Source organism: Dendrobates tinctorius, unplaced genomic scaffold (genome assembly GCF_039654945.1).
Source record: "Dendrobates tinctorius isolate UK_male_01 unplaced genomic scaffold, ASM3965494v1 ptg000233l, whole genome shotgun sequence".
Classification (NCBI taxonomy): Eukaryota; Metazoa; Chordata; class Amphibia; order Anura; family Dendrobatidae; genus Dendrobates; species Dendrobates tinctorius.
Genome location: NW_027361900.1, coordinates 6,064,267 through 6,091,584, shown reverse-complemented (window position 1 = coordinate 6,091,584; position 27,318 = coordinate 6,064,267). Strand labels below are relative to the sequence as shown.

General features: G+C 44.0%; 2 protein-coding genes across 2 annotated transcripts in view; one reads left to right on the top strand and one right to left on the bottom strand.

The window, feature by feature from the left end:
• The window catches only part of LOC141060233 (uncharacterized), a 78,906-nt gene that overhangs the window by 33,924 nt on the left and 17,664 nt on the right, over positions 1-27,318 (top strand). The gene's annotated exons all lie outside the window — the stretch shown is intronic.
• On the bottom strand, positions 11,756-23,901 carry LOC141060251 (oocyte zinc finger protein XlCOF29-like). The gene is made up of 3 exons (XM_073556478.1): positions 23,866-23,901; positions 13,422-13,571; positions 11,756-11,980 (listed from the first exon to the last, which is right to left on the bottom strand). The coding sequence occupies exons 1-3, from the start codon at positions 23,899-23,901 to the stop codon at positions 11,756-11,758; spliced, it is 411 nt and encodes a 136-aa protein (XP_073412579.1).

Genomic DNA, 27,318 nt, shown 5'->3' with positions numbered 1-27,318 from the left:
CAGCACTCTGAAATATTCTGAGACAGAGCAAAAAGAGGCCAATCTAATAAGGGACAAAAAGCAAATTGGCAAATACAGATAAATAAGAGTGGAAATTCAGCACAGCCCCAGCCGGGGCTTGCTGACCACAAAAAAAATTGAATAGACCAACAAAATCAAGTGAGAACATTAGCCGAAAAACTTAGCTTGAGATGACTGGAACAGAGCTGAAAACCAAGGCCTGAAAAGCCAGAAGGAATCACCAGCACCAGAATAAGGCGTCAGCTTGTCTTAAATCCAGTCTGAGATTCCTGCGGTCCAATCGTCATCCTCATTATCAGGTGGCAGATCTCTACTGATTAAATCAGCCTCACTACCTCCTGTTACCACCAGAGGGAGCCTGGAAGGAGAACTCACAACTGGTAGACCAGAAAATGAACTCACAACACTCCCCTCTGTGTGCGTGTCACATGTGAGGTAGTGACGCTGGAAGATCTGTAGTCACAGCTGCTATTATCCGGTTTAGTCAGTGGAAAGATGAGTGTTATGAACGGGTAGCCAAGGAAGAAATAAAAAAAAATACAAGCTAAGTCTCAGAAAACCAAAGAGGTTGGTAACTATGCAGACTGCAGACCCCTGATCCTAACACGCAACTAGCAGCAGTCGTAGAGCGTTCCTACAGTGGTCCTAGATGCCTCGTCACAACCAGAGAACTAAATAAGCCTAAAGCAGGAAAAGAGGAAAACTAACTGCCCCAGAGCAGACCCCAAAGGAGAGACAGCCTGCCACATGTATTGACGGTGAAAAAAGATGAAAACACAAAGGCAGGAAAATAGGCTGAGCAAACGATGGGGTCAAACTAACTAGAAAGGACAGGAAAGAAAAGACACTGTCTGCAGTCTGCCAAAAAACCCTACAAAATGTCCAACACAACTGATAGCAAAATTAACCCTGAAGTCACTAGACTTCTCCCACTATATCAGCACTCTGAAATATTCTGAGACAGAGCAAAAAGAGGCCAATCTAAAAAGGGACAAAAGAAAGGCAATTTGGCAAATAAGAGTGAAAATTCAGCACAGCCCAGCCGGGCTGGCTGACCACACAAAAAACTGAAAAGACCAACAAGAGCAAGTGTGAACATTAGCAAAAAACAGACTTATCTTGAGAAGACTGGAACAGAGCTGAGTCCTAGACCTGAGAAACAGACTGAATCACCAGCACTAGGATAGGGCGTCGGCTGTCTTATATCCAATCTGATACTCCAGAGATCCAATCGTTATCTTCCTCACCAGGTGGCAGGTCACTACCACTTAAACCAACCTCACTACCTCCTGTCACCACCAGAGGGAGAACGGAAGGGGAACTCTCAACTGGTGGAGCAGAAAATGAGCTCATAACAGATGAGACTCTGTGATGTGCGCCATCTTGGGTATTTTGCTGGGACTGTTCTATGTGTTATCTGCCTGTTTTGTGGTTCAGTAAAGCATTGCCACACTGCATTACCCTCACTGTGTGTTGTCTGAGTAGTGTTTTGCCCACATTAAAAGGACAGCAGGAATTTGGTAGGACGATCTCTGGTCTATGCGGTTTCGGCTAGTGGACTGGAGTGCCCACTGACCCCCCATGTCTCCACAGGTATGCTTCAATAGTGTCCATGGGAGACTGGAAGCTGCCATAACCCGATCAGCTCTGCTACATAGAGGCAATGACCAGATCTCCTGTATGTAGCAGAGTTGCTCACTTGCTATGAGCGCCGACTAATGGGCAGCACTCTTAGGATCCGGCAGCGACAAAACCATAGAGGTCTGTTAGAGACCTCTGGCTGTCATGCCAACCCAATAGTGACCCACGATCACGAGACAGGGTCACTGATGGGTGGAATTTCCGGCCTATCGTGCCGGAATAAATGTGGGCTAAGTGCCAAAGCCCACATCAAAGGGAGGGAGTCCGACATCGGCATACATTTACACCCGATGTCAGAAAGGGTTAAAGGGGATTGTTTTTCAGAGACAGAAGTGGTAATCAATCATGTATACATACAGATAATTACAGAAATACACAACTTGTAATGTTAAATAGTATAGAATTAAGACAAGAAAATATAATTTGTGTAAATCATGTGTAAATCATGACCGGAATTATGCTGGATGGACTCGTTGCCATGGAGACCGGATGGGCCCACACCACGAGAGCGTTCAGCATCCCCAGTGAAGCAGGAGGTTCAGGATGAAAACCTGTTGGTAAGACCAAGATGAATAATGCTGCATAGAGCCATCTGGTAGCGATCAGTCAGGTGAAGTGATAGTGAGGGGGGTCCGGAAACAAAACAATGCAGGTGAAAACAGCCAAATGTGACCCCACCAAGTGACCAGTGAGAGTGCAACTGTGCAACGGGTAAGAAAAGAGAATAAACAGTGATATGGTAAAGATATAAAGAGAAAAGCAGCTTAATAACAGTGATGATAATAAAATCTATGGGAAGTGTTTGTGGTGAAGTGTATACACTCCTAGAAATGTTTCCTCTACAATATAGAGATATAAATGATCAGTATTAGGACGTGTAACAAAGAGGAATCTGTTATTATATAGAGAGAATGTAATGAGCAATAAATGACGGGAATAATCGGGAATGAAATTGTTATTAATAATATAATGAGATCCCAGCACCTGACACTTCCCGGGATATATGGGCTTATATTAGAATCCCAATTACCAACTGGAAAGATAAAAACAAAGGGAAAAGGGTGGAACAAAAAACAAGCCCCAAACACCTCATAACCCACAATGTAAGGGCAGAAAAATACCGGAAAATATAAGTGTCTATTCACACTGCAATATTAGTCACCTGTGATCTGTGTCTCTCCCAGAAGAGAAGTCATCACAGCGTCATTCCCCGTAATAACCTTATAGAGGAGGAAATGATCGCGGAGAGAGCGTCCATTGTTAGAATAGTGGGGAGACACAGATGGGGTCCAATGCTCCTGACTGTCCGGATGTCTAGAGGATCGTCACCATCGGAGAGTAAAGTGCAGATCGGCGATCTTGTGACCGTTGTATTATGGGGAAATAAGAAACAAATAAGACACATTGAGATCAGAGAAAACTGTTCTATGTAATAAAGAGTGTAGAGAACGAATTCCACCAAACCCCCTATAGGAAAGGGGAGAAGCGGAGAACTTCATCTACACCATTGGGATGTCAGGGATTTAATTGCCGGATCCATTTAGTTTCTAATTGTGACCAGTAGTGATGGGCGTATCCCCCGATGATCGGGATCGGTGGGTTCACCGGAGTTTTTTGTAAAGTTCGGGCTCGGGGCCGGAGATGACGCGAACTTGCGTCCGAACCCAGAGCTTGGACTTTACAGATGTAGGATGGGGCGGGGGGGCTGTAACACAAAGCATAAAATTAATAATAAACATAATTATAATTACTGGTCTAGTGACGCGTCCTCCCATCTTGCTGTCTCCCGGCCCATCTACTTCCGGGGCCGTCAATAACTTCCGGGTTATTCACTCCACTGTTGGCAATTTTCGGTTGGCGTCGGCGACGTTTGTGTGGTGACGTCAGGGTTCACCCCAGTTCATGGCCTGACCCATGAACTGGGATGAACTCTGACGTCACCGCACGAACACTGCCGGAAAAAGTCGAAGACTGCGGAGTGCAGTGAATACCGCCGGAAGGTAATGCGCGGCCCCGGAAGCAGATGTGGCCGGGAGACAGCGGGACACGAGGACGCATCGCTGGACAGGTAAGTATAAGGATAATGTTTATTATTAATTTTATGCTATTACAGGCTTTGGACCCGAACTGTAACACGGGTTTCCCATGGAAACCCATGTTCAGGACCTTGTGACCGAGCACTATGTGTTTGGTACGGGTCCGGAACTTTACAGTTTGGGTTGGTCCATTTTTTTGTTTTTTTGTTTCTATTTTTCCCTTCCCTTCTTCCCAGAGCCATAACTCTTTATCTCTCTGTCCACATAGACATATGAGGCTTGATGTTTGCGGGGCGAGTTGTACTTTTCAATGACTCCCTTAATTTTACCACATAGTGTACTCAAAAATGAGGAAAAAATTCAAAGTGCAGTGAAATTGTGAAAAAAACAATTCTGACATTGTTTTTTGTGAATTGTTTTTGTACATTTTGTGGTAAAATTGACCATGTAATATGATTCTCCTCATCACTATGATTACGGCGACACCAAACATGTCCAGTTTTTATTATTCTTTTAAAGCAGAAAAAAAAATCTGAGGTTTGCGATGAAAAATTTTCGGAGTAGTTTCGCCATTTTCCGAGACCCGTAACATTGTTACTTTCCTCCGGTGGAGCTGTATGATGGATTATTTTTTGCAGGACGAGATAACGTTTTTATTAGTACAATTGTGATCGCTCGTTACAGCATTTTTTGTGGAATTGTGCCATCTATAAAAACGTAATTTTGGCAATTCTCACATTTTTCCTATTTCCGGTGTTTACTGATCGGGTTAATTGTTTTTAAGGTTTTTACAGAGGGGTAAAAGACACACAGGCAGTGCTGTACAAAAACAACAGATAATGTAACAAAAAAGAACAGCGAGCACTGAAGGAGATAAAAACTGCCAAGATCCTGTTATTAGAGAAGCCGATAAAGGCAATAATGTAGTGTTAGTAGCAATGGACAATATAGTAAGGAGCAGAAAGACAGCGATCAGAGAGCAGCACAGAGAAAAACAAGCACTAATCCCACAAATAACGAGAAGGAACAACTAAGATCTTCTCTGAGATTTCACATAGAGAAGGGGCGATTGTCTAATATCAGAGAAACTCTTCCCTGAATTTCCACACAAGCCGCATTGGTGTTATATTCCTAAAGTCCACAAAGACGCAGCGCCCCCACCAGGCCGCCCGATAGTGTCCGGGGTCGGATCAGTAACAGAATCTTTCTCTACATTTATAGACCGGTGTCTGAGACCATTACTGAGAATAGCACCTGCTCACATCAAGGACACCGGAGATTTACAGAGAATTGTGTCCGGTATAGATTGGCAGGAGGGTTATAAATTGGCTTTGATCGACGTCGGGAGCTTGTACGCACGAATTCCACAAATCACAGGACTGGAAGCAATAAAAAATCTATGGAAAAAACTGCTGAAACAGATGACTATATTGGATTCATCCTGGAAAGCCTGAATGTTATATTGTCCCATAAGGCCTTCTCTTTTGGGGGCAGCTGGTCACCCAGATGACGGGGACAGCGATGGGGGCGCCGGATGCTGCAGCTTCACTAATTTGTTCTTGCCAGACTTTGGAAATAAATATATTTATAGTGTAAAACCCACCTGACACCTCCGTGCGGACCACCGGTACATGGATGATGTGTTTCTGGTGTGGACTGGGATAGAAAGGGGTTAATGATTTCATTACATATTTAACGAGGAGAATAAGGTTAATATGAGATTTATTCACAATTTGGACAGAATAACTTAGATTTCTCAGATGTGAATAATAAAATAGTGGATGGTAGAATAATAACCAGCACCTATAAAAACCTACAGCCACCAATATGTCCCTCCATTCTAATAACGCGCACCTGGAACATACTAACAGAGGCCGACCATACAGCCGGTATCTGAGGCTGAGAACAATGAATAGTAGAGAAGAAGGTTTCCTACAACAAGCGAATGACCTGACAGACGACTTATTACACAGAGGTCATCCGCCAACATTATTACACTGTGCTAGAGCGATGGAGGAACCCATGTGGGTCTAGTTACAAGATCCAGGAGGAAGAGCAGAAAAAAGGACGAGATAATAAAAGGTTTATTGTTACTTTTACACCTAATCCCAATATGAATGTAATAAAATCAGCGATAAACAGGAATTGGCATTTGTGAGGAGATGAAGATTTAGCCGTAGCAGCAAAGAACAACCCTCGATTGCTTCTAGAAGAAGCGGTGACTTAGATGACTTATCGCTACAGGAAAGATTCCAGGAGAAGAACAATAAAGTCACCTGGTTACATGGAAGACGTCCAAGAGGCCATTTCCATTGTGGGGATTGCTCCTTCTGTCATCTCCATCTTACAGGAGAAATCTGAGGATCGGGGCGATGACGGTAGATAAACTAATCACGGGCCGCACAGAGCAAGCGCTTTATGTCATATACTGCCCAGGACGATTCTTATATTGCCCAGACTATTAGACCGCGGCACATCAGGCTCAGAGAACATTTCCATTCAGTTACACAGGAAAAGGATCTGTGAGATTAATGATATAAGAGAGGTCCATAATGCGGACCCCAATGTGCTGAGATCTGCAGGAATTGAGCCCGCTGATTATCCTGTACAAGGCGGTGACCAGAATAGATTACTACTAACAAGAGAAGCAGCATGGATTGTGGATTGCGATGCACAAGTTCCCCTTGGCCTCAATGATACATTGAATATGTCTGTGTGGCTGTGATCTATGTTATATTTATTTACATTTTTTATATTAATCATTTCACTGTACTCACTATAAATGTTTTACACTTCTCAGTTAACCATTCCCTAACCCTTGTTAAAAGGAAGTGGTGTAACCCCCTGACAAGCATGGACCGGTAGAAGCGCTAAGCAAGTGCGAAACGGCCGTAGTCCATCAGGCTCTCTCATCTGTATAGCTCCCTGCTACCTGCACGCCGCACTCTAATATGGTTTGATGTCACGTTTCACCATGGAATAAAATTGTAAGAAGGATCTGGGTGACAATTCGTTCAATTCCTTATGATTACTCTTATACGTATACACAATGGTGATGAATGGAAGGCCGCATTCAATACACCGGAGGGGCATACTGAAAATTTGGTGATGCCATTCAGATTAAACAATGCTCCGGCAGTCTTTGAAAATGTCATTTTTTTTCTCACCGATGGGTAGATTTGCGGTAGTTTACCTGGATGATATATTGAGTTACTCACGTCCTCTGCAGGAGCATCATGAGCATGTCAGACAGCTGGAGTGGGAAAAACATTACCCAGCAATCCCTTTTTGACATTTTGAAGACTTCCATCATTGAAAAATGTCCTAGCACCAAGAAGCATGAAATAGAAGGAAGATTTGCTAAAAATCGCCTGTCTACCGAATAAACTCATTACATGCAATCTGAAAACTTGCCTCTGTTGTGACTCGATCTGCCATGGTCTCTCTGAATTCACCCTTATTTCTACTGGTGAAATTTCCCGACCAAAACTCCCATGTCATGTTCCACCAGTTATGTTACACACGTGATTATATGCTCATACCAGAAATTATATGTGGGAAGGACGACCCAACCCCTCCACAAAAGGCTGAACTCACACCGTTCCAATACTCCATAGGGTTTTCTCCAACATGGGCTTTCACGTCACTGCACCATCAAACACAAGAAAGATTCCACACAACTGAGAATATTCCCCACAGAGGAGCTTCCCCCACAGGATCAGAATCGCATTGGACAACTACATCGGGAAGAAATCTTCTGGATTTATAAACTAAACCCCCTTACTCCAAATGGCCTCAGTGAGATTACAGATGTTACAGAGGCTCCTGCTGCACCAGCCTGGGATAAGTCAGATCATCACCGGATCCCCGAACACCTCCTGTGACCCGGCTCCACCAGCGCTTCCGATCCCCCCCGGGTTTACTGAATTTGGACTGTGGGACAGACCCCCTTTTGACACATTAAATTTTGCCATATGTTCCTTCTGAATATTTGGGGTGCGGCTTATAATCCGGTGCGGCTTATAGTCCGAAAGATACAGTATATTTTTATTGAATCTTTTAGGTGACCTCACTTCATTCATAGGCACTTTTAAGTAACATAGTAATATAGTTATTAGGGTTGAAGGGAGACTTTAAGTCCATCTAGTTCAACCCATATCCTATCCTAACTTGCCCTAACATGTTGATCCAGAGGAAGGCAAAAAAAACCCATGTGGCAAACAGTAAGCTTCACATTGGGGAAAAAAATTCCTTCTCGACTCCACATACGGCAATCAGACTAGCTCCCTGGATCAACGCAATATTAAGGAAACTAGTGTATATACCCTGTAATATTATACTTTTCAAGAAAGGCATCCAGTCCCTTCTTAAATTTTAGTAGGGAATCACTCATTACAACATCATATGGCAGAGAGTTCCATAGTCTCACTGCTCTTACTGTGAAGAATCCTCGTCTGTGAGTATGATTAAATCTTCTTTCCTCCAGACGTAGAGGATGACCCCTTGTCCCCGTCACATGTCTAAGAGTAAAAAGATCATTAGAAAGGTCTTTGTATTGACCCCGCATATATTTATACATTGTAATAAGATCACCCCTAAGCCTTCGATTTTCCAAACTAAATAACCCCAAGTGTAATAACCTGTCTTGGTATTGCAGACCCCCCAGTTCCCTAATAACCTTGGTCGCTCTTCTCTGCACCCACTCCAGTTCAGCTATGTCTTTCTTATACACCGGACACCAGAACTGTACGCAGCATGGGTTTGTAACTAATAAGTCATGTCAGACTAACTTAATTTCCTTCTATGATGGAATCACTGATTGGGTGGATCAAGGAAATGCTGTAGATATAGTATATCTTGACTTCAGCAAAGCATTTGACAAAGTATCTCATACAATCCTTATTGAAAAAATGACTAAGTATGGAATGGACAAGGCAACTGTTAGGTGGATTCATAACTGGCTTAGTGATCGGACCCAAAGAGTGGTCGTAAATGGCTGCACATCCAGTTGGAAGAATGTCTCAAGTGGGGTACCACAGGGCTCTGTCCTGGGCCCTGTATTGTTCAACATCTTTATCAACGATTTAGATGAAGGAATTGAGGGTAACCTGATTAAATTTGCTGATGACACAAAGCTAGGAGGGATAGCTAATACTAGAGAAGAGAGAGAGGATTGAAAAAGATATAAATAAACTGGAGAAGTGGGCAGCAACTAACAGAATGGTTTTTAACAGGGAGAAATGCAAAGTACTACATCTGGGCCATAAAAATGAAAAAAGCATATACAGAATGGGAGGAATAGGGATAAGTGACAGCACATGTGAAAAAGATTTGGGTATACTAATAGATCACAGACTGAATATGAGTCAACAGTGTGATGCAGCAGCAAAAAAGGCAAATGCAATTCTAGGATGTATTAACAGAAGCATACAGTCTAGATCACGTGAAGTCATTATTTCCCTCTACTCCTCTTTGGTCAGACCTCATCTGGAATATTGTGTCCAGTTTTGGGCACCACATTTTAAAAAAGACATCAACAAACTGGAGCAAGTTCAGAAAAGAGCGACCAGAATGGTGACCGGTCTGCAAACCCTGTCTTATGAGGAAAGGTTGCAGGATTTGGGAATGTTTAGTTTGCAAAAGAGAAGACTGAGAGGAGACTTAATAGCTGTCTACAAATATCTAAAGGGCTGTCACATTGTAGAAGGATCAACTTTATTCTCATTTGCACAAGGAAAGACTAGAAGCAATGGGATGAAACTGAATGGGAGGAGACACAGATTAGATATTAGAAAAAACTTTTTGACAGTTAGAGTGATCAATAAGTGGAACAGGCTGCCACGAGAAGTGGTGAGTTCTCCTTCAATGGAAGTCTTCAAACAGAGGCTGGACAGACATCTGACTGGGATGATTTAGCGAATCCTGCTTTGAGCAGGGGGTTGGACCAGATGGCCCAGGAGGTCCCTTCCAACTTTATGATTCTATGATTCTTCTTCTTCTATTCTAAGTGTGGTCGCACTAGTGACTTATATAGAGGTAAAATTATGTTCTCCACATGAGCATCTATGCCTCTTTTAATGCATCCCATTATTTTATTTGCCTTTGCAGCAGCAGCTGCCTGACACTGGCCACTAAATGTGAGTTTGTCATCCACCCATACACCCAGGTCCTTTTCAGTGACCGATTTGCCCAGTGTTTTACAATTAAGCACATAATTATACATCTTGTTCATTCTACCCAAGTGCATGACCTTACATTTATCCCCATTAAAGCTCATTTGCCATTTATCAGCCCAAGCTTCAAGTTTACATAAATCCTCCTGTAATATAAAATTGTTCTCTGTATTGATTACCCTGCAGAGTTTAGTGTCATCCGCAAATGTTGAAATTCTACTCTCTATGCCCCCTACAAGGTCATTAATAAATATGTTAAAAAGAAGCGGGCCCAATACTGACCACTGTGGTACCCCACTGCCAACCGTGACCCAGTCTGACTGTGCTCCATTAATAACCACTCTTTGTTTTGTATCCGTGAGCCAGCTCTTAACCCACCTACACATATTTTCCCCTATCCCCATTGTCCTCATTTTATGTATCAACCTTTTGTGTGGCACCGTATCAAAAGCTTTTGAAAAGTCCATGAACACTACGTCCACTGCATTCCCTTGGTCCAGTCCGGAACTTACCTCTTCATAAAAGCTTATCAGATTAGTCTGACAGGAACGGTCCCTTGTAAACCCATGTTGATATTGGGTCATGAGGTTATTCTTCTCCAGATACTCCAATATAGTATCTCTTAGAAAACCCTCCAGGATTTTACCCACAGTTGAGGTTAAACTTACTGGCCTATAATTTCCAAGTTCAGTTTTTGTCCCCTTTTTGAATATTGGCACCACATTTGCCATACGCCAATCCTGTGGTACAGACCCTGTTATTATGGAATCTTTAAAGATTAAAAATAGTGGTCTATCTATGACTGTGCTTAATTCCTGCAGTACTCGGGGGTGTATCCCATCCGGGCCTGGGGATTTGTCAATTTTAGTGATTTGTAGACGCCGCCGTACTTCCTGCTGGGTGAAGCAGGTGACATTTAATGGAGAATTTTTATCCCTGATCATGTTATCCGTCATGGGATTTTCTTGTGTAAATACTGTTGAAAAAAAGTTATTTAGCATATTGGCTTTTTCCTCATCCTCATCCACCATTTCACCCAGACTATTTTTAAGGGGACCAACACTATCATTTTTTAGCTTCTTACTATTTATGTAGTTAAAGAATATTTTGGGATTATTTTTACTTTCTCTGGCAATGAGTCTCTCTGTCTCAATCTTTGCTGTCTTGATTTGCTTTTTACAGAATTTATTTAATCTTCTGTATTTAGTTAATGCCTCATCACTACCTACTTGCTTTAATTCTCTAAATGCTTTATTTTTGTCCCTTATTGCGCCCCTTACAGCTCTATTTAGCCATAGTGGTTTCCTCCTATTTCTCGCATGTTTATTCCCATACGGTATATATTGTGCACAGGTCCTATTCAGGATGCTAATAAATGTCTCCCATTTTCTATGATCAGCTCTAATCCTGCCATCTCCACCGTTCTCATTACACAAGTATAAAACATATAATACTGGTGGATAAAACAAGACTGAGCACAAGACCTTCACAGCCGTCTACACATCATAGGGGAGATCTCCTGACACCTTCTCTCCATCTACCTGATGATCCTGAGGAGCACTGGGATCTTCCTGTTTACAGTCCTGTGGAAGAAGAGGACGGGGACATCTCTCTGGTGTTGTCCTCTTACTGGATAGATCTGGAGGAAACACATACAGGGACTGAATTCATTCTCTACATACAGATAATTATAGGCCGTGTGTATTTAGTCCTGTCTATTACCTGGAGATGTGAGGGGCTGGGGAACATCCATTATGATGTCCTTGTACACATCTTTGTGTCCTTCTAAATACTCCCACTCCTCCATGGAGAAATAGACAGCGACATCCTGACACCTTATAGGAACCTGACACATACAATGATACCGTCATTCCCCCGATCCCTTCATAGTGTTACTGTATAATGTCCCAGCATTCCCAGCAGTGTCACCTCTCCAGTCAGCAGCTCAATCTTCTTGTAGATGAGTTCTAGGATCTTCTGGTCATTGATGTCCTCATGGATCAGGGGGTGAGGTGGAGGCCCCGTGATTGGGCTCAGGGGTCTTTTCCATCCCTCAGACACAGGGTCCTGACAGCGATCACTAGAGGTCTTCTTCACCACTGTGTAATCCTGGTAATGGACAGACACAATAATAAATCTCACTACAGACATTCCCAGAGTCCTCACTTCTCGAGTTCTGTCCATCTGTTACTCCCATAGATAAGAATGATGTAATGTGACTGTGGCGCCCCTGAGGCTCAGTCGCCACAGAAGTACTGCACCTTCTCCTAAGGTGTAGTGCTCCATCACCTAGGTAAGTTGGGAACTCCTTTCCACACTCCAACACTCGCACCCCACACAACAGGGTAGTTCTGCACAACCACATTGAGGTGTCTCTCTCCTCCTAGACATTAGGAGTGCATTGGTGGTTCCCTGCATGGAACACTGGATGTGCTGGGAGGTGGGTGGAGTTGAGATCCATATAAAAGGTTGGGAAGGTTTAGAATTACAGATCGGTCTGGACAGTCAGTCAGGAGAGTCTGAGGACGGGTCCGAGAGGAAGGAGATCCCTAGAAGAGGGAGAGAAGAAGGAGTGCTGCAGTTGCCTCAGTGATCTGAGCCAGCTGGCACAGGAGAGGAACAGAAGGAGAAAGACGTAGAACTGCAACCTAAGGTTCCATAGGAAAGAGGAGTAGAGAGAACAGAGAGGAGTTGTGGGTCGGAAGAGGAACCCTGCCTATAGGTTCTCAGCGCAAGGCCGGAGCCCGGTCCCCGAGGTTGTATGGACGCTTATGGTTCTGCAGCCGACACAGGTGGAGTAGTTGGCTGTAAATGCACTACTCCCATCTAAGACTTGGGGCACAACAGCAACTGAATAGAGAGCCAGGACTCCGGAGAAGGGAGTCCCAGAGAGAGGCTACAGCTGTCTGCCATACAAGTAGAGTTGTTAGGAACATCTGACAGGAGGACCTCCAGAGTACTATGGTACTGGAGCTCTTCACACCTTAAGGCGCAATAGAGGAGTCGTTCAGGAGAGGTACATGTTGGCGGAGTGTTGGAGAGGAGAATCCTGACTTGCCCAGGAGGTTGATTGAGTCTCTGCCCCGGAGGACACGGCACGGAGGCAGGCACCAGTGTGTACCAAGGACTGTGAGTAAAGCTATGGAACTGCAAGCCCTGATGTCTTCCATTCATTTGTGCGCTAACACTGTCAGCACCGTTACATCTGGGTACCAGCATTCCTCACACAGCCTGCGCCTATTCTCATCTATTGCCATTACAATGCCCTGGGGTTACAGCTTCACCTGTGGGGAGCTACACCATCTATGCTGCAACACACCATCAGCCCCAGAGGATCTGCACACAGCGTTGGCTTAACATCTTGCTTGCCAAACACCACAGGTGGCGTCACAAACTATTCCATTCCATTAACTACATTCCCCCATTACTTGGGCGCCCAGGGCCACGGACCGGGTCACCGCTGCTGTGACACATTCCCCTGACACCGGCCCGGTACCGAGTAACCCACAGCCCTGGGAGGGCGACCCATGACGTCATCAGAATCTCTCACCTCTCCAGTGAGACGGAAGAGGATCTCTAGGGTGAGGTGTAACATCCTCTCCGCCATCTTGTCTCTGTCCATATCCATCCTTGATGGGTAAATCAGGAAAATTCTCTTCTGTAGAAGATCTTCACTGAGAGGATCCGATATTGTAGAGACCTGAATGAGAAGAAGATGATCCGATGTAACATCATAAGAATCCTGTGTAATAATACAATTACTGGAGATAATAAGGGAAACATAGGAGGAGATTTATTATCTTACAGGGTTTAGTTTTCTCCCCTGACATCTACTAATAAAACCTATATATTTAGGCCACAGACAACAAGCAGTTTCCTCCTCGAAGTCGGCAGCTGAACACGTTCCTCATAGACTCATCTTCCATAACGCTAATTCTCGTCTCATTACCGACACTGGAATCGGCATTAGCAATACTGCAGGAGATATTCATTACACGCGACATGAGAAATAACTCCTTCATGATGAGGACGACATCTTCATCTTCTACTACGGCTCTAGAGACAGATTTGGCCAGAGTCGGTCACTGCCTCCATCCCCACCGGCCGTCTATATGAAGGTTTCCCGTCTTCCCCGCACTGGAATCTTCTCTCACGTTAGATCTCAGCTCTGAGTCACACACAGAAGTTTGAGGCTTTTAGAAAATATTTTTTGTTTCCACAGTCACAACGGACAGAAATGATCTGATCCCAAAGTCTCCATGTACAGTGATTTATGGGGATTATTTCTGGCCTTAGGTTTTCCTATATTACAAGAAAAACTCCAGAAAAAGCCGATATTAAAATGTTTCTAAAGAAAAATTGTCTCCAACAACTCTTGCAAAAAGAAAAAAATAAGAAAAAAGCAGAAGACACATTTTATAATTTTTAACATGTTAAACATTTATTAAGAAGAAATGAATCTTTTTGGTCCCCAGAACATAGATGTACACCGCAGGGACGGCACAGAGGAGGCTGCAACAAAAACCCGGACAGTTTAGCCTCTTGCTGCTGTGAAAAGCAAACATGATATCTAAGAAGGTGTGACAGTTTGGCTGAATGCCCCCCGCCCCCAAGTACTCGATAGTATGGGGCGGCCTAGTTACTCCGATACTTACATGCCTAATAATGGGGTCTGGGCTGCAATGTATGAAGGTCTATTAGGCCGGGCCAGAGGCAGCGTCCAATAAGTTACCTTATAACGCCCCCATACACATTAGACTAAAGTTCCATGAAAGCACAGATTTCGGGGGGTTTGGCCGACCATATAATGTATTTGGGGGCCTCCCGACAGATGATGTCAGGGCAGAGAAGGATCTGACATCCTGAATTTCAGAGGATAATCCGTTTGTTCTTCCTGTAGATAATCCTCCTCTAGAGGAGTCTGGAGGCGACTCTCTCATACAGACCACAGGAAAGCTGGAATATTTGTGTGTATGGGGGAGTCGGGAGAGATCGCCGTCTGCCAAATGACCGTTCAGCCAACTCTGATCTCATGTGTATGGGGCCGTTAGTATTACACTGACAGGCAGTGATGATACACGGCACTACAGTAGTACAGGGCATCACCGGAGCCATCAGAGGATTGTATGTTGTATGATCGCACTGATCAGAGGGGTTTAAAAAAGGTTTAAAGTGGAGAAAATTTCACAGTTTCAGCAACAAGAAATATCCATCACTATATGGAAAGCAGAGTCACTGCACAATGTTAGTTACGTCACGTCCATAACTACTTTATTATACTCTATTATCCTGTACACAGTGGAGTAGATAGAAATCACAGGTCCCACAGCAATAGCTGGAATTGGGCCCTCCAATGTAAAGAAAAAAAAATCTCTCTCTCTATATACACTGTTCAAAAAAATAAAGGGAACACTTAACCCCTTCACTACCAAGGGTGGTTTGCACGTTAACTCCCGGGCCAATTTTTACAATTCTGACCACTGTACCTTTATGAGGTCATAACTCTGGAACGCTTTCATGGATCCCGGTGATTCTGACATTGTTTTCTCGTGACATATTGTACTTCATGTTAGTGGTAAAATTGCATTCAAATAACTTGCGTTTATTTGTGAAAAAAACGGAAATTTGGCAAAAATTTTGAAAATTTCGCAATCTTCCAACTTTGAATTTTTATGCCCTTAAATCACAGCGATACGGCACACAAAATACTTAATACATAACATTTCCCACATGTTTACTTTACATCAGCACAATTTTGGAACCAAAATTTTTTTTTGTTAGGAAGTTATAAGGGTTAAAAATTGACCAGCGATTTCTCATTTTTGCAACACCATTTTATTTTTAGGGACCACTTCACATTTGAAGCCACTTTGAGGGGTCTATATGATAGAAAATACCCAAAAGTGACACCATTCTAAAAACTTCACCCCTTAAGGTGCTTAAAACCACATTCAAGAAGTTTATTAACCCTTTAGGTGCGTCACAGGAATTTTTTGAATATTAAAAAAAAATGAACATTTAACTTTTTTTCACAAAAAAAATACTTCAGGTTCAATTTTCTTTATTTTACCAAGGGTAACAGGAGAAATTGGACTGCAAAAGTTATTGTGCAATTTGTCCTGAGTACGCTGATACCTGATATGTGGGGGGGAACCACTGTTTTGGCGCATGGCAGACCTCAGTAGGGAAGGAGCGCCGTTTGACTTTTTCAATGCAAAATTGGCTGGAATTCAGATCGGACGCCATGTCGCGTTTGGAGAGCCCCTGATGTACCTAAACAGTGGAAACCCCCCAAGTGACCCCATTTTGGAAACTAGACCCCCCAAGGAACTTATCTAGATATGTGGTGAGAACTTTGAACCCACAAGGGCTTCACAGAAGTTTATAACGTACAGCGGTACAATTAAAAAATCATATTTTTTCCACAAAAATGATCTTTTCACCCCCAATTTTTATTTTTCCAAGGGTAACAGGACCCTAAAAGTTATTGTGCAATTTGTCCTGAGTACGCTGATACCCCATATGTGGGTGTAAATGACTATTTGGGCGCATAGCAGAGCTCAGAAGGGAAGCAGCGCCATTTGACGTTTTTGGCTAGAATTGAGATTGGACACCATGTCGCGATTGGAAAACCCCTGATGTACCAAAACAGTGGAAACCCCCCACAAATGACACCATTTTGGAATCTAGACCCCCCAAGGAACTTATCTAGATGTGTGGTGAGAACTTTGAACCCCCAAGGGCTTCACAGAAGTTTATAGCGTACAGCAGTACAATTAAAAAATCATATTTTTTCCAAAAAAATGATCTTTTCACCCTCAATTCTTATTTTTCCAAAAGTAACAGGACCCTAAAAGATATTGTGCAATTTATCCTGAGTACGCTGATACCCCACATGTGGGTGTAAACCACTATTTGGGCGCATGGCAGAGCTCGGAAGGGAAGCAGCGCCATTTGACGTTTTTGGCTGGAATTGAGATCGGACACCATGTCGCGTTAGGAAAGCCCCTGATGTACCAAAACAGTAGAAACCCCCCACAAATGACACCATTTTGGAAACTAGACCCCCCAAGGAACTTATCTAGATGTGTGGTGAGCACTTTGAACCCCCCAGTGCTTCACTGAAGTTTATAACGTCCGGGCGTGAAAATAAAAAAATCGTATTTTTTCCACAAACATGATCTTTTAGTCCCCATTTTTTTATTTTCCCAAGGGTAACAGGAGAAATTGGACCCCAAAAGTTGTTGTCCAATTTGTCCTGAGTACGCTGATACCTCATATGTGGGAGAAAACTACTGTATGGGCACACATCGGGGCTCGGAAGGGAAGTAGTGACGTTTTGGAATGCAGACTTTGATGGATTGGTCTGCGGGTGTCATGTGCGTTTGGAGAGCCCCTGATGTACCTAAACAGTGGAAACCCCCCACAAGTGACCCCATTTTGGAAACTAGACCCCCTAATGAACTTATCTAGATGAGTGGTGAGCACTTTGAACCCCCAGTGCTTCACAGAAGTTTATAACGACCGGGCGTGAAAATAAAAATATCGTATTTTTTCAACAAACATCATCTTTTAGTCCCCATTTTTTTTATTTTCCCAAGGGTACCAGGAGAAATTGGACCCCAAAAGTTGTTGTCCAATTTGTCCTGAGTACGCTGATACCTCATATGTGGGAGATAACTACTGTATGGGCACACGTCGGGGCTCGGAAGGGAAGTAGTGACGTTTTGGAATGCAGACTTTGATGGATTGGTATGCGGGTGTCATGTGCGTTTGGAGAGCCCCTAATGTACCTAAACTATTGAAACTCCCCACAAGTGACCCCATTTTGGAAACTAGACCCCCCACGGAGCTTATCTAGATGTGTGGAGAGCACTTTGAACCCCCAAGTGCTTCACAGAAGTTTATAACGCCTGGGCGTGAAAATAAAAAAAACATTTTTTCCGCAAAATTATATTTTTGCCCCCCAATTTTTTATTTTCCTAAGGGTAACAGGAGAAATTGGACCCCAAAAGTTGTTTTGCAATTTGTCCTGAGTAGGCTGATACCCTACATGTGGGGGTAAAACACTGTTTGGGCACATGGCAGAGCTTGGAAGGGATGGAGCACCATTTGACTTTTTCAACGCAGAATTGGCTGGAATTGAGATCAGACGCCATGTTGCCTTTGGAGAGCACCTGATGTGCCCAAACAGTGGAAACCCCCAATTATAACTCCAACCCTAACCTCAACACACCCCTAACCCTAATCTGAGCCCTAGCCCTAACCCTAGCCCTAACCCTAACCCTAGCCCTAACCCTAGCCCTAGCCCTAGCCCTAACCCTAGCCCTAACCCTAACCTAACCCTAGCGGGAAAATGGAAATAAATACATTTTCTTTTAGTTTTATTATTTTTCCCTAACTAAGGGGGTGATAACGGGGGGTTTGATTTACGATTTATGGCGGTTTTTATGTTTGGCGGCTGTCGCACGCTAAAAGACGCTTTTTATTGTAAAAATAGTTTTTGCATCACCACATATTGTGAGCTATAATTTTTCTGTATTTTGACCCACCGAGTCATGTGAGGTCTTATTTTTTGCGGGACGAGTTGACATTTTTATTGGTACCATTTTCGGGTACGTGACATTTTTTGATCGCTTTTTATTCCGATTTTTGGGACGCAGAATGAACAAAAACCAGCGTTTCATGAATTTCTTTTGGGGGGTGCGTTTACACCATTCCGCGTGTGGTAAAATTTATAAGGTGTTTTTATTCTTCGGGTCAGTACGGTTACAGCGATACCTCATTTAGGTCTTTTTTTATGTTTTGTCGGTTTTTTGCAATGAAAACAATTTTATATAAAAAATAATTATTTTTGTATCGCTTTATTCTGCGAGCTATAACTTTTTTATTTTTTTGCGGATGATGCTGTATTGCAGCTCGTTTTTTGCGGGACAAGATGACGTTTTCAGCGGCACCATGCATATTTATATGCGTCTTTTTGATCGCGCGTTATTGCACTTTTTGTTCGGTGGTATGATAATAAATCATTATTTTTTGCTTCGTTTTTTATTTTTATTTTTTAAGGGGTTCGCTAAAGGGGTTAACTAATGGGACAGTTTTATAGGGCAGGTAATTACGGACGCGGCGATACCAAATATGTGTACTTTTATTGTTTTTGTTTTTTTTTATTTTGAAAAAATGGATTTATTGGGGAATATTTTTTTTTTTTTTTACTAATTTATTTAGCGATTTTTTTTAAATTATTTTTAACACTTTTTTTTTTTTTTTTTACTTTATTACCTTGTCCCAGGTGGGACATCACTGTCCTGTGACAGATCGCTGATCTGTCACATCACAGATCACTGTGACAGATCAGCGATCTGTCACAGGCACTGCTGCAGACTTCCTCATGCCTGCGCTTTGCAGGCAGTGAGGAAGTCAGCTCCCTGCAGGCCCCCGTCGCCATCTTGGATCCGAGGGCCTGTAGGGAAAGAGCCCCCCGCAGCAGCGCTGCACATTGCGCTGCCGTGGGGGGCTTAGGGAAGCACGGAGGGAGCCCCCTCCCTCCCGATGCTTCCCTTTAACCCCCGGTACACCGCGATCGCGTTTGATCGCGGTGTGCAAGGGGTTAACGTGTCTGGGGCGGTCCGTGACCGCCCATGACACATTGTGCCGGGTGTCAGCTATGATAATTAGCTGACACTCGGCCGCGATCAGCGGCGCTCACCACGTGGGCGCCGCTGATCGCGATGACGTAATATTCCGTCCATGGTAATTAGGTCCATGGTCACATGGACGGAATATTATGTAATTGTAGGTAAGGGGTTAAACAACAGAATATAACTCCAGGTAAATCAAACTTCTGTGAAATCAAACTGTCCACTTAGGAAGCAACACTGACTGACAATCAATTTCACCTGCTGTTGTTCAAATGGAATAGACAACAGATGGAAATTATTGGCAATTATCAAGACACCCTCAATAAAGGAGTGGTTCTGCAGGTGGGGACCACAGACCACATCTCAGTACCAATGCTTTCTGGCTGATGTTTCGGTCACTTTTGAATGTTGGTTGTGCTTTCACACTCGTGGTAGCATGAGACGGACTCTACAACCCACACAAGTGGCTCAGGTAGTGCAGCTCATCCAGGATGGCACATCAATGCGAGATGTGGCAAGAAGGTTTGCTGTGTCTGTCAGCGTAGTGTCCGGAGGCTGGAGTCGCTACCAGGAGACAGGCTAGTACACCAGGTGATGTGGAGGGGGCCGTATGAGGGCATCAACCCAGCAGCATGACAGCTACCTCAACCTTTGTGCAAGGAGTAACAGGAGGAGCACTGCCAAAGCCCTGCAAAATGATCTTCAGCAGGCCATAAATGTTCATGTGTCTGCACAAACGGTTAGAAACTGACTCCATTAGGATGGTCTGAGGGCCCGACGTCCACAGATGGGGGTTGCGCTCACAGCCCAACACCGTACAGGACGCTTGGCATTTGCCACAGAACACCAGGATTGGCAAATTCACCACTGGCGCCCTGTGCTCTTCACAGATGGAAGCAGGTTCACACTGAGCACATGTGACAGACGTGACAGAGTCTGGAGACGCCGTGGAGAGCGATCTGCTGCCTGCAGCATCCTTCAGCATGACCGGTTTGGCAGTGGTCAGTAATGGTGCGGGGTGGCATTTCTTTGGAGGCCACACGATGTTGGGCTGTGAGCACAACCCCCATGGAGACACAATTGTGCCTTTACCTGGAGATAAATTCCCAGTGGGGGCAATTTCCAAAATGCAATAACTTAAGTGGGGAATTCAGCTCTTTTCACACTTAAGGGATCTGTATATGGAGTCTACAAACTACAGTGGAGAAATAAGGATTTGTTACGCTGACAATTCTGGGGCTAAAGTCACATTTTTCTGAGGAAAAAAAAGTAAAATTGTCATTTTTTCCTTCCACATTGCTTATATTCCTGTCACACTATCCGAATTCAGATATTGTCCTGGTCAGAAAGGAGAATACAGGGAGCGAAAGGGTTAATAGGACTCAGGAGGAACCGGCCCAGAAAGCAGAAGATCCAGGAGTGTCTGCCACATATATGACTGCTCTGTGTGCACAGGACCTGTGATGAGGTCACAGGAGGGGAGGAGTCAGGGGTCACATGATCAGGTGCCTCAGTGTGTGCAGGACTCAGTGTGCTGGAGCACTCCCGATAATCAGCTGCGTGTGTCGCGCTGTGTGATAGTCACAGCACCTGCATGGAGGGCGACACATGCAGCTGATTATCGGGAGCGCTCCAGGGATCCGGGGTCCCGATGCAGCTATTCGGTAAGTGATATTAGCCAATAACAACTTCTCCGACGATATTCGCTCATCTCTAGTAATAACAGCTCAAAGAAATTCACCAAACTTTTCATTAAGTTTAATAGCAAGACCCTATTAAATATTGAGCACCAGCGGGATGAAGCATTGACAGCGGCATGTAAAAGTGTGGGCGCCCCGGGTCAAAATGACCGTTATTGTGAGCAGCAGTAAGATGAAGATGAAATGATCTCTAAAAGGCCGAAACTCTAAGATGACACATGGCCTTTGTATTTTAGGCTAAAATAATAATAAAAAAAAAAAATATAGACTTTTTTACAATTTCATAATTGCAAAAAGGAAAAAGGGGCGAGGCAAAACTTTGAGCACCCTTAGAGATTCGTGTACTGAGATAATTTTGATCAAGATTTCACACCTTAATTAGCTTGTTAGGGTTATGGTGAGATCACATGGTGACCAGGAGCTACAGTCTGAGGAAAGGACTAAAAAGCCTTCACTAGACCCCTGTACAGCTGTATAATGAGGCCCAGGCTTTATAGTGAAGGGACAGGAGTGAGGGCCTGTTCCCAGGAGCTACAGTCTGAGGAAAGAGCTAAAAAGCCTTCACTAGACCCCTGTATAGCTGTATAATGAGGCCCAGGCTTTATAGTGAAGGGACAGGAGTGAGGGCCTGTTCCCAGGAGCTACAGTCTGAGGAAAGGACTAAAAAGCCTTCACTAGACCCCTGTATAGCTGTATAATGAGGCCCAGGCTTTATAGTGAAGGGACAGGAGTGAGGGCCTGTTCCCAGGAGCTACAGACTGAGGAAAGGGCTAAAAAGCCTTCACTAGACCCCCGAACAGCTGTATAATGAAGCCCAGGCTTTATAGTGAAGGGACAGGAGTGAGGGCCTGTTCCCAGGAGCTACAGTCTGAGGAAAGGGCTAAAAAGCCTTCACTAGACCCCTGTACAGCTGTATAATGAGGCCTAGGCTTTATAGTGAAGGGACAAGAGTGAGGGCCTGTGCCCAGGAGCTACAGACTGAGGAAAGAGCTAAAAAGCCTTCACTAGACCCCCGAACAGCTGTATAATGAAGCCCAGGCTTTATAGTGAAGGGACAGGAGTGAGGGCCTGTTCCCAGGAGCTACAGACTGAGGAAAGGGCTAAAAAGCCTTCACTAGACCCCTGTACAGCTGTATAATGAGGCCCGGGCTTTATAGTGAAGGGACAGGAGTCAGGGCATGTTCCCAGGAGCTACAGACGGAGGAAAGGGCTAAAAAGCCTTCACTAGACCCCTGTACAGCTGTATAATGAGGCCCAGGCTTTATAGTGAAGGGACAGGAGTGAGGGCCTGTTCCCAGGAGCTACAGTCTGAGGAAAGGGCTAAAAAGCCTTCACTAGACCCCTGTACAGCTGTTTAATGAGGCCCAGGCTTTATAGTGAAGGGACAAGAGTGAGGGCCTGTGCCCAGGAGCTACAGACTTAGGAAAGAGCTAAAAAGCCTTCACTAGACCCCCGAACAGCTGTATAATGAAGCCCAGGCTTTATAGTGAAGGGACAGGAGTGAGGGCCTGTTCCCAGGAGCTACAGACTGAGGAAAGGGCTAAAAAGCCTTCACTAGACCCCTGTACAGCTGTATAATGAGGCCCAGGCTTTACAGTGAAGGGACAGGAGTGAGGGCCTGTGCCCAGGAGCTACAGTCTGAAGAAAGGTCTAAAAAGCCTTCACTAGACCCCTATACAGCTGTTTAATGAGGCCCAGGCTTTATAGTGAAGGGACAGGAGTGAGGGCCTGATCCCAGGAGCTAGTCTGAGGAAAGGGCTAAAAAGCCTTCACTAGACCCCTGTACAGCTGTATAATGAGGCCCAGGCTTTATAGTGAAGGGACAGGAGTGAGGGCCTGTGCCCAGGAGCTACAGTCTGAGGAAAGGGCTAAAAAGCCTTCACTAGACCCCTGTACAGGTGTATAATGAGGCCCAGGCTTTATAGTGAAGGGACAGGAGTGAGGGCCTGTGCCCAGGAGCTACAGTCTGAAGAAAGAGCTAAAAAGCCTTCACTAGACCCCTGTACAGCTGTATAATGAGGCCCAGGCTTTATAGTGAAGGGACAGGAGTGAGGGCCTGTTCCCAGGAGCTACAGTCTGAGGAATGGGCTAAACGCCTTCACTAGACCCCTGTACAGCTGTATAATGAGGCCCAGGCTTTACAGTGAAGGGACAGGAGTGAGGGCCTGTGCCCAGGAGCTACAGTCTGAGGAAAGGGCTAAAAAGCCTTCACTAGACCCCTGTACAGCTGTATAATGAGGCCCAGGCTTTAGGCTGAGTTCACACGTAGTGGAACTCTCGCGGAAAATATGGCAAGAATTCCGGAATTCCATTCCGCGGGAAAATCGCATTTTAAATTTCCGCGATTTTCCCGCAGAAAAACTAGCATTTTGTAAGCGTAATTAGCTTGCAGAATTGCTAGCGTTTTGCAAGCGATCTGGAGCATCGCTTGGAGAACTGATTGACAGGTTGGTCACACTCGTCAAACATAGTGTTTGACGAGTGTGACCAACTTTTTACTATTGAGGCTGCCTATGCGGCCTCAATAGTAAAAGATAGAATGTAAAAAATAATAATAATAAAAAAATATTGTTATTCTCACCTTCCGACGTCCCGCGCAGCCTTCCCGCCTCTCTCCACATTCCCGATCCCAGTAATCCTTTGCGACAATTACCGCGATGACTTCGCAATCCCGCAAAACGGACGTCATCGCTCACAAAAGCTTACTGGGAGCGTGGAGAGAGGCGGGAAGGCTGCTCGGGGCGTCGGAAGGTGAGAATAACAATATTTTTTATTTTAAATTCTATTTTTTACAGGGATATGGTACCCAAAGCCCGGAGGACAGTCTCCTCTCCTCCGGACCGTGGGTACCATCCGCAAATGTTCTGCTTACTTTTCGCATGGTGTGCACTAGGGTGACCGGATCTCATATGGGGTGGAAAAAATGTCAGAATCTTGTCCGTCTGGACCCCACAAAACGATTCCCCTTTCCAGATATTGAGATAGCCAAAATTTGAGCTCGATCAAACGACGTTAACCCATGCCGCTCGTCGCTCAAAGTTTGAAAAAATCCAAATTGAGGTATTTTGAGATCTAGGTATTTTGCATAGTCTGTTAGACTATAAAGAATGTGACAAAAACATTGCAGAAATAGCCCTGACCAAATTCTCGAACCATTTGTGGTATTTGAATGCAGAGTTGGTGGGATTATCGTTTTTTGATCCCACCATTACAGACAATGAAAAGTTGTTAATGGCTAATAAATTGCTCAGTAGCACAGATGATGTCATGGGAGTTTCAGTCTTCCAATTAGAAATCGTCCAGACCTGAATAAGTAAGATGCTTCTTTATTGGACATGCCGGCATGGAGAGAGAATGACAGCCACACAAGATGTGAGGAGTCCTCTGTCTAACTCAATACATATTCTTAAGAGTTTAAATAGCAAAGCCAAAGGCGTTGAAAACACTACATTTGCAAAAAGAGTACATGGAATATGCTTAGCTTGTTAGCAATCCTTCTTATCTACGTTAGCAGAGAAGTCATGCAAGACAAGGAAACCTGCTAACGTTCACAAAAAGTAACTCCCAAAAGTAACACCCATGAATTACATCAGCTGAAAAGAGTTTCAAAGTCTTAAGCAAAAATAAATGGCATATGCAGTCATGTGCATAGATACACATATACATACATATATACATATACACACACTCATACATACATACACGCATGGGTATATATACACACATATATATATACACATACACCCATGCACACAAAAGAAAGGACTTTATTACAATTATTATAACATTCCCTCATCTTGTAATAAAATCATCTATCTGAACACATTGGAGACAGATTTCTTTTTGTCAGATTTCACATAAGATCTTCATATAATCTAGAGGGAGAGTAATATGTTCAGTATATTTATCATTAAATCCAAAAAGTTTCATTCTTTCGTTGGATTCCGATGTCTCCATTCCTTGATACATAGGTTTTGTTATGGCAGAGTCAGTCTTTGAACAAGTCCTCTAATGCATAGAATAGCGCAGCGTCCACAAACAATCAGCACTCCGGCCGCGATGGTAAGAGATGTCAACGCAGAAGTGAATAATCCGGACCATTTCCCAAACCATCCTTCAGTCCAGGAATATGTCGTCATATCCAGAGTTCTCTGCTAATTCATTAGACAGGGCAGTCAGTCCATCAAGAGCTTTGAAGATACTCCCATCAGGATCTGTATTAGGGATAAAGGGTGCAACAAAATCCTCCAAACATTTTATATACACCTCCCTTTTCTGCTAAGAACTTGTCTAATGCCGTCCTATTCTGCCAAGCCATGAGAGAAGTTGGCCCTGATTGCTCAGCTGTCCCTTTAACTGCATCTCGGGTATAATTAACAAATCTCTGCTGGTTATAGTATAAGTAGTTTATCCAATCTACATTCATTTTTATAATCACCCACCAAATTATGGATTCCCACCTGGCTGCTACCTGGATCCTAGCCTTGTACTCGGTGGTCACTCCCCTGGGAACTCCAATGTCATCTATGTAGATACTAGAATGGAAGGATCCTTGCGGAGTTTCACGCTTCTGTCTCTTCCACTACATACCTTTGGCCATAGCCCTGTTGACAACAGGTGGAACGGCATGATTGGCTGGACCACTGCACAATCCCCTCGGGAACCATGTGGTAGTCTGGCTCTTATGCTTTTATCACCGCATAACCACCATATATCCGCTCTCAGGGTAGTGTGGTCTGACCATATGGCTGAGTACTTGGCCCTGTGGGAGACAATGATCCATTCTCTACAAGAATCGCCTTGGAGCTCTCCGAAGTCGTGCCCATGCCCTGGAAGACTAGAACAAGTATAGTTACCAGGATTAGCAATCACCTGTGGTGGGATATCCGGTTTCTCAAGTGGAGGATATAAAAATGATAACATTTTACATTTTCCTTCCCTTTCTGAGCAGACATAAGTTTTACTATATAGCTTAATGTTTTAAACCTTTTTGCAATGTATTTAAGCCATTCTAACCATTCATTCTCCTCCTCACAGCCTCTCTCTAGAGCTAGTTTATCTTCATAAGTTAGGTTAGACAATCTAACTATGAACCCTATGGACTCTGTTATGGATTCTCTCTGGCATACCTTCCTTGGGTCTATGTGCTATTATTCTGAACTTCTATGTAGAAATATCATATTGGGTCTGTTCCTGACATATCAGCTCTTCTAACCTTTGATCCCTCATCTTAGGGTTTCTTTACAGTTCTCAGTGGCTGATTACAATTATTCTTATTTGTGTAAGGGGATCTCCTTTCTCCTAATGGAGAATCAGGCTTTAAATCTATATAGCCATAAGGCTTATACCTATAGTCTCGGGCTACAATTGTCCATGCTGCTTTACTCCAGTCACACACATCCATCCCCTCTGCTATTAGAGCTCATAACACAGACATACTTATCGGACTCTGCTAGTTTCACAGCTTGTTCCCTGTCTCTGTATCATTTATACAACAGACAGAAATCCACTAACATGGCGGCCTCCTGCCCGATTTCAAAAGTAGGATTGAAAGTCCTAAATCTGAAACCATTCTACCACCCTGGACTTTCCTCTCCTGCTGGGTCTATCACCCTCCAATCTCCCATCACCATGGTCACGAAGAATATACATGTGATTAACCCTGATGTACACATTCTAGATCTGACCGTCTTGTCCGGGTAAGGGGATGAATGGGAGACTTCACCAGTTTGAGACAAGCTTTCCCTTGTGGAAAACCTCCCTTTGTAGCTGGACTTTGACAAGCAAGTCAGATCTTACTCTGTCCCTACCTGTCTGACAAGTTTATAGTGTGAGCGATGGACCCAAGAATCTTGACCGCAGCAGAAGTCCACAGGACTTGGTAAGGACCTTCCCACTTAGGATGGTGCTGGTGTTTCTTCTTTATCACCTTCACAAGGACCCAGTCTGCAGGTTTCACAATCTCAGGTTTTGTTAGTGGGTTTCCTGGAACAAAACTACGAGTAGAAACTTCTTTGTGAGTTAATATCTTAGCCATATATTCTGCTAATGTATAACCAACTTCCTCATCTATCCTTTTAGAGGATTTTAGCTGAGGTAACAGAAA